The 13,366-nt window shown below is 34.7% G+C and overlaps 1 protein-coding gene across 1 annotated transcript in view; it reads right to left on the bottom strand.

Annotated features, from left to right (window-relative positions):
- LOC126968052 (collagen alpha-1(V) chain) overlaps nt 1-13,366 on the bottom strand; it is a 111,913-nt gene that overhangs the window by 75,481 nt on the left and 23,066 nt on the right. The window contains exon 2 of the mRNA XM_050812879.1: nt 8,127-8,486. Coding sequence (XP_050668836.1) covers nt 8,127-8,339 — 213 coding nt within the window. The 5' untranslated portion in view covers nt 8,340-8,486. The remainder of the gene's footprint in view (nt 1-8,126; nt 8,487-13,366) is intronic.

Raw genomic sequence — 13,366 nt, 5'->3', positions numbered from 1 at the left:
TTAACATTTTTATTTTTGCTAAATTTGAACTGTCTAGTCTCGGCTCACATTGACAGAGTCGAGACCTAAGTTGATCACTTGTTGATGGATCGTAACTTTTTTTTTTCGATCGCAAGTTGTCGATCACATGGAATCTACTGTGTCACACACAGAATTGTTGTAAGTAGTTTAGGCGCTGGTATTTTATTCAGTGATAGTTTTTATTGATTGGGCAACTGCAGTTGACTTACATAAAAACAGACAAAAATTACATGACTTATATGCAGAGCAAACGAAAAAAAGTTCATTCCCATTCTGTGGTGGTAAATGGTAAAATAAATAAATTGGTATTGATTTGTTAAGTTAATCACAATCATATTGAAAATAATACATACTTTAATAAACGACACTCAATCAGAAAACGAGAAAAAAAAAATGTTGCCTTTTCTATTTTTATCAACCAACGCTTAGTGAATAAATAATTCAATAGAAACTATTCCTCACATTTTATATATTAATAGTATAATGAAATTACCTTCACCTTTAACATTCATGCGAGATTCTATGACCCTATACCGGTATTTTAATGTAATTGTCATAAACACACGAGCTTTACTGAAAGCCTTCTATTTCGCAACAGCGGCGACAGAAGATTAATGAACTGGGACATGCAATACTGGCAAAAGGCGTATTTACTTAAAAGCAAGTCACGCCCGTCAGTATTCGGAAAACTTAGATAAAAAATAAATAATTCATACACGCGCTCCGAGGAAACGGTATTGAAACAATCCGAATTTAGGCGCCTTTACATTTCAAGTAGTCGTTATAAATAGTGTTCCCATAATGTTTTATGTATTGTTCTCATTTCATTTCTTGTTTGATAAGTTTTTGAGAGGAATGATACTGAGCAGATTATTCGATTGGTTCTAGGAACAACTTCAGCCTCTACTTATATATCATTATGTTAGAAACCTTAGAATTATTTGAAACGTTCACATATTTTTGAAATGTAAGGTATATGTAACTGAAAATGTGTAAAACGGCTATAATTGAAAATCTCATAATCGTTCGTGAAGTATTTACGGCATTCTAAGGCTTTTTCTTATCAGAAAGCTCATGGTCACTCATGCTCATGACCTTCAGGTTTCTGCTAAGCAATTGCTTTTGGTTGCTCAGGTGGCAATGGAGAGGGCTATGCTCGGAGTTTCCCTGCGAGATTGAATCAAAAATGAGGCGATCCGTAGGAGAACCAAATATATAAAAAACCAGAGATCTAATAATAACTGTACAGAATACTAACCGATAATTATGTATCGCTGCCTCATCGTGGTCCAAAACCCAAAAATTTGACGATTTTTAAAGGTTTTTAATGCTATTGTGATTGCCCGGCCAATACTATATTTACAATACAGAGGTATTGTAAATATAGAATGGGCCAGGGTGATCACATACTATCAGGTGAACCCTATGTATGATAATTTGTCTTTCCGTAAAAATAAATAAAAGACGTGAAATTAAAAATAGTAATTTTGTATTAAATGGTATTATTAATTTAAAATCAAATAATGTATCCACAAAACTTATGATTAGCACCAAGCATTCGATAGTGTTTTATACAGAACCGCATAATGAAAAGATATATAAGTTACGAGACTTGAAACATGATGTTTTTTTTTTGGAGAGTAGGAAAATACATTTACGTATTTGAACCCCGGAACGGACTAAAAACATCATCTATGCTGTCAGCCCTAAAAGCTATAACAGGTACATAGGTCGTGGGCTGTGGAGGTCGCAAATATTATGCTCAACAGCCACGGGGTGTCTCTTAAGGAGCCTAGAATGTCAGACTGGCTGTGTGCTTGAGGGTCGGAGAGAAGATCGCTTACGGTCTAATATGATCTGAAAGTCCGATGGACTTTTGATAAAAGAGTTAACACACTCGCCGGCGAGTGCGGTGAGGTATAGTATAATCTATGTAAGTGTGTTTGTATTTGTGCATGTTTGTGTATGTGGATGTATGTAAGTCTTTAGAATATGATGGAGAAAAAGACACAGCTTTAAATGACATCAATGATTGCAAAGACAGTTGAGTATGGGGACCTTCGTAGAAATGCCAAGACTGCAAAATCACCAATGACAGGTTTGCAAACTAACGCCAACCTGCTGGCACAGACGTTAATGTAACAAGATTTTCTCACTACTCCAACTCGCACCAGTCACACTCCGAAAGATGGAATATCTTTTTATGTTTTGTTTTCCGATAGTTTAAAAACCTCTTTACACCCACTTGAGCGTTGTGATAAACATAATAATATAATAATAATATATGAATGATCTTCAAAAGTATTGAAAAATTTTTGAACTTAAACTTAGTTGGAATGAAAATAAAAATGAATCGTAAATTAATACAATAAAAAAAAAACAGACTGAGTGTATAGATGTACTAGTTGCACTCAATGTCGTATTGAATATTTTTTATCCAAATTGTTTTAACAGAACATAATATAAAAATATGAGTCGCAGTAGGAATATGCTAAGAAAACCAATCAGTTGAAATGAGAAAAGTTGTTTCGGGGAAAATATTTATTTTTAGCAATATAGAAACCGATAAAGCTTTATAAGCATAAATAGCAATTTACTACATTGCATTGAAGACAAACGCTGCTGGTTCAAGAAACACGTAGAGATAACAATTTCGTTGAATGTTGTTCACTTTTGGCAAGTGTAACCTCGTTTCGACATAAAGAGAAACTTGTTAGGAATTGAATCACATTAAGTTTGATGGCTTGGCTTCATGTTCTTGGAATCTTTACAAGTATGAGATAAGTGATGTGAAAAATTCTATCGATGTTTGCTTATTCATGAAAGGCTCGATCGCTCTTAAATGAGTTCTGTATATTTTGTTTTGTCTTAATATTCTGTTTATTTAAAAAATCTGACTTGGTAAAATATAGTGTCGAATAATATCTTAATTTCACTAAAAAGAATTGCTTAAAGCGTCGAATCTGCGTTGATATATAGGCTGAGTAATATAATATTTCTGTTCACCACTAAGTATAATCTTATTTCGACGTAGAGAGAATCTTGTTAGGAATTGAATCTCATTCATTTTGATGGCTTGGCTTGATGTTCTTGAAATATTTACTTATGTACTTTATGAAACTCTAATTCTTACAATTATAAGATATCTTTCTTGTCAAATTTTAACTTTCAAAAATATTTCTTTTAAATTTTAGTTAAAAATATTGTTCTAAGTGTAACACCTGGTTTAATTAATATGCTGAGTTATATTAAATTAGTAAAAAACTTAAACAAAGTAAAATCTAATAATCTGGATTCTAACCGGGGTCTTCTTCTTTCCGGATCACCTAATGTCCTATTTCGGCTATTATAGTTTTGTATAGTGGCGAAATTTACCTTTGTAGACTTATGTTATTGTAGCTGTTTCTCATTAAAACGCGGATAAAACTATTTTTTTTTTAATTGTAAAAAGGCATAAAAGGCATTTATTTTCTCAAAATTGATTCCTTTAGAATTCTTTTTGATGTCATTTTTTATACTACTAGATACTACTACCGCTTCGGAAACAAATGGCGCTCTGAGAGAGAAGAAGCGGCGCAAGAAACTCTCCCAGCATTCTTTTTTTTGCGCTCTTTTCAATAAAATTATACAATATTGTACAGTCGCTATAAAATAACCACAATCTAGTCCCAGGCTGTCCGATCATTTAGATATTCAGCAGTGGAGTAATAGGATTTACGTGAGAGCCATTTTTTTATAAAACATTTAAATTTATTTATAGATAATGCCTGAACAGTGGCTGGGACTTTATTGTAGAAGTGTATACATTTACCCTTATAGCTATTATGTATCTTATGAAGCCTACTAGAATTAGTCACAAGCAATCCCTTATTTCTAGTGTTATAATAATGAAAATCACTATTAAGAGCAAAAAGGTGACGATTTTTGTGAAGATATATTAAATTTTCATGAATGTACTGACAATAAACAGTCATAATATTTATTTCTTTAAATTTTTCTTTGAGAGACTGACTATAACCAAGCTGATATATAGCACGAACAGCTCTCTTTTGCAGTGCAAATACTATATCAATGTCAGCAGCATGACCCCATAACCTGTAACCTAGCTAGATCAATTTATCGCCCCCCAAATTCCCTGTAAACTAAATTTTATGAAAATAGTTGGAGCCGAGATTCAGATTAGCTATACATATAAAGAACATTGGAGTGTCCGTTTGTAATATTGAAATAACCGTTTTTTACTACATGTATATGAATATATACACCAAAATATATATTTTTACAATTTTTGTCTGTCTGTCTGTGTGTCTGTTTGTTCCGGCTAATCTCTGAAATGGCTGAACTGATTTTGATAGGACTTTCATTGGCAGCATTAGCTGATGTAATAAGGAGCAATTCAGACTACGTTTATTTTGGAAAAATTCTTTTATTTTCGAAAAATAAAGTAATGTTACAATGTCTAAGAAACGACTTAACTCTAAAAATAACTTATATGGCAAAACAACGTTTGCTGGGTCAACTAGTATATATATTTATTTATTTTTTGCTCGTTTAAAGATATAAGATAAGATATAATGAATTATGAATAAAGTGTTGCGCCAGTATATTTTTTTTAATTTTGGTAAGATTACACATGTCATGTGAAGTCCTTGAGCACCCTCGCTGCTCTATAACCATTTTATTATCACTCAAGAAGGGTACTAGAAACTCGGCAGCCTACGTCCGACCTCAGAACTTTATCAGTGTATCCGAATCGCTAACGACTGTAGTCACGAACATTCTTACACAACCAATTCGTCATACTGATACCTTGTTAACAATAATTTGTGTTTTGAATAATGTAGTAGCATTGTAAAACGTTTTATGTCATCGATTTTTATGGGCGTACCTTCAGTTTTATGAGCGACTCTTAAAGTTTTGCTTCTTTCGTTATAAAACGTATATTTTTGTCATAAGACGTAGAATTAGAATGATGTTATAAATATTTTTTTAGCAGTTTGGTTAAAAACATTTATTTTCATACTAAAATTTGAAAATGATGGGGGATTGAAACCAATGCCTCATGGGAAATGCCCTAGCATTTTGACCACTTAGCCAACCGACTGAATGACGCATTATCCGTAAATCTGGTTAAGTTTGTTCAACTTCCGAATTGTTGCGCCAAAAGATATTACCCAGAAAATAAAATGAGTTTTATTCGTTACTTAATTATTATATTTCTTCATTTTACTGGAAGAAACAAAGTTATTATCTAATTTATTTAATAAAAGTTCAAATGAAGCGATAGAAAAAATATGGAACGTCTTTCATGTGAACGAAGTGGTTATTAGTTGACAGTAAGTACTAGTCTATAGATGATGTCTATAGATACTTATGGACTTACAAATAAAATTGGCATAAAGTTATACTATATACAGTTATATAGTTATATACAACGATATTGTAAACATTTTGCATTTTCTTTGTTTATCTTCAGTTATAACTTTATACCAAGTTTTATTGTAAGGCCGTTATACTTCTTTCGATATAGCCAATATATTAACCTGTACGTAACAGCCCTTACATTTGTAAATGTGAGTCAAGTTAACATAATTGTAATTGTAAATATATACCTACCACCCTATTAATGTTATAAATGTGAATCTAAGATTGTTTGTTAGGCTTTCACGCCTAAGCCACTGAACCTTTAATTGCGAAAAAATAAATAGCTGGTTTGAAATAGGGGATGGAAGTTTGTATGGGAATTCGTCATTTTCGAAGATAAAACAATAAACTTTATATTTAGCCACTAGATAAATAATAATTTATAAACATTAATAAAGTTCGTTGGGAAATACTATTAAAGATTCTACAATGAGAAAGGATATCCGCTGTATCATAAAAGAGCGCCACCAGCAGCGGAAAGAGCAGTTTATGTATTATTGGCAAAGTATCCTAAAAAATAAAAATACTGCCCAAAGTCAATATTCCACGTGGACGAAGTCGCCAGGTAACCAGTACAATCGTTTGTGGAGGACGTTCTGTTTTACAGAAAAAAGACTGAACTTTTTGCAACAAATGATTTTGTAGTTAATACCATGTTGAAAGGTTGTAGTTATTTTATGTGTGACCCCTTCCAAAGCGTCGATGGCGTATTAAGTAGAACTGGTAACCATCACCAAAGTGGCATCGGTTTATTCCTTGTTCGGTAAGTACCAAATAGCCAACTAAATGTAAGTTTATTCAAAGACTTATAAGGTAGGCATCGTTGTTGTGTTTGTTATACGGTATGCTCATTTGTACTCCAATTCCATTAGAAAACACCATTTATTATAAAATTTTAAACAAATCGTTGGTTTTCATTCGTTCGTTAAATATATCATTCTTAACGATATTGCAAACATTAAAAACATCTCTGCAAATAATAGTTAACTAACTACTGAAACACTAAAATTCCCCTTGCAGGAACAATGAAATAAATGTGAAAAATTTTATTTTCCCCCAAAAATGTTTTAAAACAAAGAGATTTTCACTGCGTATAAACTGACATGTGTGAGCAGTTTCGTTGTTTGGAAATGGGTCAGCGGACTGAAATCTGTTCATTTTTAAAATTTCACTCATGACGTAATCGTAAGGCAAAAGTCCACTACTCTTAAAAAGAGGAATATAATATTTATATGATATATACTAATAAAAGGAACTGCTCAAATTTATAGGCATATTTATAGCTTTATAAAGGAAAAGCATTTGTATAATATACAAAGTATTATTAGGTAAAGTAAAATTGATGACGAAGGCCAGAATGGCCATCGGCATCTTTTTAAGGTAAATTTTACAGTGTGGTGGAGGGTGTGGTGAAGATAGTTAAGCGACTGCAACCAAACAAATTCAAAAGAAATTGATGTAGTTTTTATGTTTAACTTTTTTTTAATAAGAGAGGCAAGAGAGCAAACGGGCAAGAGGCTCGCGGGATGGGGAGTGGCGAGGCAACCGCCCATGGACATTCGCAGCAACAACAAGAGATGCGTTGCCGCCTTTAAGTAGGAGTATGCTCTTTTCTTAAAGGTCCCTGAGTCGATCGGTAAAACAGCAGCTGTTAATTCATTCCACAACGTGAGGAAAGATATTTCATGCAAATGACGCAGTTGTGGAATGCTAGATGTCAACGTGGTACCACCACGTTGACATCTAGCATTTTTTCGTTTTGACGTAGTGTTTGGTGTTGGAATTCGGCCGCTGGAATCAACTCGACTAGCGGTAGAAGATGCGGAGAGAACCCACATCTCTACGCAACGCCAAAGAATGAAGCTGACTGGAGATCACTTGATCGTCATTGATTTGAGCCGCTCTTCTTTGTATCAAATGGAAGAAGCTGGTAATAGGGAGCACCCGTCTAGAGGTGAGAACAGTACTCCATATGAGGCTGAATTTGCGCCTCGTATAGTATACTAGTTTGGCGTTCTCTTCTTCCAAGTGAACGTCACTCGATATTTTATATGTACGAGTATGATACTTAGCACCAACTTCAACATGTTGAAGACATATTTTACGTTTTACTTGTACAAAAAAAAAAATTTATTTCAAACATTAGAGGCAACTAAGGGCTTTTTAGAAATGGGAGTGTCACGCTGCCGTCTTATGAAGTCAGCACAATCGGGCCAGACTCGTCCGGGTTAATTACCGCACTCGCACAGAATACCGGCGTGAAGTAGCGGCCTAGTGCCGCTATGTTTCGCATAGGTTAGTATTGAGGACCGGAGGCCATCCCCCCTCCACCAGAATATAAAGGCCAGCAACGCTCCTGTGATTCCTCTGGTGTTGCAAGAGAATGTGGGCGGCGGTAATCACTTAACACCAGGTGACCCGTACGCTCGTTTATGCTTCATTTCCATAAAAAAAAATTATTAAACAGAGACTTTGCACAAGATGTTTGCTGGAAGAGTTACAAATTGGTCCCTTTTTCTTACAGCGGTGGCTGTAGCCCGTAATATGTCGTAAGCGTGCCTGCTATACCTACTGCTACATTAAGGATTTAATACGCCTTCTAAACTTACTTAAAAGCCAGGCTTATGACATTTTTTCACTATACCGAAGATCCGGAAAAAATAAATAAAATTTTAACTTACAGCTCTATGCGTGACAAATGAAGTCCTCCCTTGCAGTCGTGCACTTATCTTCGCCGGAGTATCTTCATCCTCCCTCTTTGGATCGAACCATCCAAACGCCGCACCGACGACCAACACAGCACCCAGGATCATTAGCGCCAAAAACCCACCAATCGCCGCTTTTGTAGTTTGTGATATAACCATTGCCATTTTGACAGCGTCACAGTTAATCATCTACACATTATTTTATCACAAACGTCCACGCGTCAACAATTATTATAAATGCTCCATACATTATTCACATTTCTTTATACGTTCACCTATTAGTCTTTCAGTCCTCAGCCGGTAACTGGTTCGTGAAATTTATTCACGAAGCTCGACCTATGGGAGAGAATTTTAAATTAAAATCATTGAGCTGGTTGGGTTATGAAAATAAAACATTCGGATTAGGTCAATTTATGATCCAAATACTCTGACCTGGAACCACTTGATCTGGAATGATTTTATTAGACAAACATTTATTTGCTATTCTAAGCATAAATTTTGAGATTGTCTGTTTGAAATATTATGCAATTGAATTTGGTTAAAGTTAAAGGCAAGTGCCGTTTATTTATTTATTTATTGCACCAACAAAGTATACACTAATTCATGCAAAAAAAAATATATATATAGACAAAAATACAAGTTGAGTGGTACCTCAATTATAGGCGCAAATAACATTCTTATGTAAAAACCAAGTACATTACAAAGTAAAAATGTCTATTTTAAAAATTAAATCACGATTATGTCTTAGATTAACAATTAAATCACTATTAAATTAAATTACAATACATACATAAGTAAATTATTAATTTTATAGTAATAATATAATAATTAAATGAATCTACAGTTTTTACTTATAACAGGTTACAAAAGAAAACAATTTACTAACTATAGAATAAATAAAATTAAGCTCATTACATTAATTACAGCAAATAATAATTCAAATTAATACAAAAAACAAAAATAAATAATTATTAAAAATTAAATAATTCTATTAAATTCATATTTTACATATTTCAATTAACTACCTACTAACTAAGATGATTTTTTATAGTCTCATCCGCCAATTTCTTAAATTGTTTTATAGAATTTGAGAAAATGTCTATCTCTAAGCTGTCCTTAGTTCTGCCTTTCTTGGTTGCTATACCAACAGGGACTATGTTATGGATCGAATTGTATTTTTTCATGCATCAGTATAGTGAAGCGCTTTGTCCCAAATTCGATTTAGTTCCGTTTATATTGAAAGGAGGTTTCTTTAATCTTTGTACTTTCCTAGGAATATTAATAGTTATTTTAGATAAAAGATCGGGGCTACCTATAATTCCATTGATAAGTTTGTACAGAAACATGGTGTCAAGCATTTCTCTACGATGTCGAAGTGATTTGAGACGAAAATGTAGCAGATGATCTTTATAACTTGAAAGGTGCCTAGACAAGTTGCAACTGTAGGACAAGTGCCATAGAAACCGCTTTTCTACAGTTTCTAACCGCTTTACATATATCTCGTAGTGCGGATTCCACACAGAACTGCAATATTCTAGGATACTACGTACGAGACAGGTATAAACTACTACTTTAGTCCTGGGCCTCTTAAATTCTTTACAGTTGCGAAGAACGAACCCCAACATTCTAAATCCCTTGTTATCAATATCGTCGATATGCAGGTTAAAACGCAATTTGCTGTCTAGAATGTTTCCCAAGTCTCTGGTGTGGTTGACTTCATTCAGGGTTACCTGATTAATCTGATAAAGTCTCTTTGGTGTGTGTTTTTTCCTACTAAATCGAATTATGTGACATTTTTCTGGATTTAAACTAATTGCATTCTCATTGCACCACATAATCAGATTGTCAAGGTCACTTTGCAGAGACTGCGCATCTTCGCTTGAGTTAACAGTTTTATAAAACTTTAAGTCATCAGCGAACATTAAAAATTTTGACTTCTGAAAACATTTCCCGATGTCATTAATAAAAATATTAAAGAATAATGGTCCCAAATGTGATCCTTGAGGAATCCCAGATGTAGCAGTGAATGCTTTGGATTTATATCCACCAACCACAACAAATGATTGTCCGTCCGACAGGTAAGACATGCACCAACTCAAAAACACGCCGGCAATTCCAATACAGGACAGTTTATGTATCAACATTCCATGATCTACCCTATCGAAAGCCTTAGTAAAGTCGGTATATATAGCATCGAATGATTGCCCACGATCAACTCCGTCAGCAAGGTCCCCGACAAAGGAAATCAAGTTGGTTGAAGTGGAACGTGATTTAACGAAACCGTGCTGTTCAGGTGCGACCATGTGTTTGAATTGATATGATATTTGTGGATACAAAATGGATTCGAATACTTTTGCAAAAGTATTGAGTATAGAGATAGGCCTATAATTTTTCACCTCATTTGCGTCGCCACTCTTGAACAATGGTATCTCCAAAGCACTTTTCCAAGCTGTTGGGAATGTACCAGACTTTAGGGAGGTGTTAAAAATTATACTTAGTGGCAGTGCTACTGCAATAGCGCACCTTACCACAAATATTGATGGAATACCCTCAGAGCTGGCACCCTTTGCTGGATCAAGTCTTTTCAAAACTCTAAAAACCTGATCTTTAGTTATACATGGTTTGGTTTATAATTAATAAAAATTTGTACTTCACTAACTCGATTATCAACCATTTAATAGTAAATTATTATGAACTAGTATGCTATGCTGGTCGAGTAGGTATTATGCGCACGAGCGGGCAAGCACGATAAGGGAATACAGAGTGTTATGATCAATGCGCAAGCATAACATGCGATGTTTCCCAACAAACTTGCGAAGAAAAAAATCAATTATCCAAAAAAAATTGTTATGAATATTTACGTTATACGTGGGTAACACTGAAAATGTTTAGAACTGGCCAGTTAGAAACAAACTTTTTCTGAATTTCTCTTCGGTAACCTAATGACTACATTAATATACTTATGTTGCATTTCATTTGTCATTTATTTTTGTGAATTGCGGGCAAATCTAAAACACTTGTTACACGTGAAAATGAACCTAACGCGAGAGACTTTTCGGTCAATGATTTATTATGACTTTCGTTGTGGGCTTACTCAACAACAAAGCTATGATGATAGGCTGCGATTTGAATTTCTTAATGAAGCCCCATCTCGTGCCACGATTTACAATTGGTTTAACGAGTTTAAACGTGGTCGTAGCAATCTCAATGATGATCCGCGTGAGGGACGTCCTTTAACAGCGACTACTGAAGATAACATCAGTGCTGTGTGACGCATGATTGAAGAAGATAAGAGAGTGACCTATCAGCAGATACGGGCAAGCCAAGGCATTGGTATGAGTCAAGTTCAAAAAATATTACACAAACATTTAGGCGTCAGGAAGCTTTGTACCAAATGGATTCCCCATACTTTAACCGACGACCAGAAACACCTTCGCATGGACTGGTGTCGACAAATGTTAAATAAGTTCAACGGCGGTGACTCAAATGCTGTATTTGACATTGTCACAGGTGATGAAAGCTGGATATATTGCTACGAACCCGAATCCAAAAGACGATCAGTTCAGTGGGTGTTTCCTCTCGAGGGTCAGCCAACTAGGGTAAAGAAAGGAAGAAGTCAAGGAAAAATGATGATGGCCTCATTCTTTGGTCGGAAAGGTCATTTCCCGACAATTGTGCTAGAAGATGGAAGGACAGTTACTGCAGACTGGTATGTCAATCACTGTTTGCCTGTTGTCATGGAAAAAATTTGACAGCAGCGCCATCGAAGTAGGATCTTCCTTCACCACGACAATGCTTCAGCGCACTCCGCAAAACGGACTGTTGAATATTTGACTATGGCAGGTGTCGAGATAATGAGTCATCCGCCATACAGTCACGACCTGGCGCCCTGCGACTTTTATTTATTCCCAAGAACTAAAGATAAAATTATTAGGGTATTCGCTTTACGAGCCCTAGAGATGCGGTGAAAGCGTACGAAAATGCCATAGAAGAGACCCCTAAGGATGAATGTGCCCCTTTTCTCAGTTCCATCGAATGCGACGATGTGAAAAACAATAAATGTATTGGCAACTTTCTACATTAAGCCGTCTTTCATTTTCTAAATATTTTCAGTGTTACCTAGGTATTTAATATAAAAATATGATTGAAACAGTCTCACTATTAATTGTGTTACATTAAAAAATGTTTATTGTGTGTCTTGTTAATTATTAGATAGTAATAAGATTTTCTTCATAATTAACCTATTACGGAATTAATGGTGGAAACTTACTTTTCTTTTATAAATATATTGTGTGAATAAAAACACACATTATTGTAGCTTGAAGGCTATTTTGTGTCGAGGTCGGAACAGAGCCGTGGGACGTTACGTCACATGCCAGTAGGCAGGTAATACAGACACGATAACCCACATCCATGTAATAAGATAGCTACTAGAAGCTTCTAACAATCAAGACATTGAGTGACGTTTGTACCTACTTGCGTCTGTGTTTGTATTCCGATAATCAAATGAAATATTCCGCTACGGTTGTTCAAGTTAAAGCGGTAATCGTATTTTTCACGTTGAGTGGGCAGCATTTATCAAAGAAGGACACCTACGCATATTTTCTGCTACCAATCAGTAGTGTGAAAACACTTTTTGTGTTTTGTTATTAAGGGTGCCGTAGCTAGCTACTGGCCTAATGAGACTGAATGCCTTAGGTATAAAAATGACGAGCGCAATTATAAAGTAGCTCATAATCTTTGGTTTTTCAATGATTCTGAGAAACACACTACGATTAATGGATAGGGTTCTCGATCTGGTGAACGTATTGTTCATCTTTTCTTTGCATGAAAATCATTATTTAGAAACAGTTCGCGATATTAATTAACGAAATGTAAGTTTGAATTGATAAAATTAAATATATACCACCTGTAACGTGTTTAACGATACCTAATTATTTGTAATTAATTATATTTTTGTATTCTTTCAGTTATTTGAAAAAAATTACAAGTTCAGTCGTTGAGTTACGATGCTACGTATGCTCGTATAAAGCTTAATGTGCTGGCGATTGGAGAATACGGTTTTGGTTTTATAAATAAGCTTGGTTTTTTATATCATATTCGTGCGGTGTCCCATATTTGTGATAATATCAACTATTTTTAACAATTTATTAAAAGTTGGGTAGGCTAGATGATGGGACAACTTCATGACAGGATTGGTGGCCACACCATAATTT

Source organism: Leptidea sinapis, chromosome 1 (genome assembly GCF_905404315.1).
Source record: "Leptidea sinapis chromosome 1, ilLepSina1.1, whole genome shotgun sequence".
NCBI lineage: Eukaryota > Metazoa > Arthropoda > Insecta > Lepidoptera > Pieridae > Leptidea > Leptidea sinapis.
Note: the sequence above shows the minus strand (reverse complement) of the source record. Positions and strands in the feature narration are given on the sequence as shown.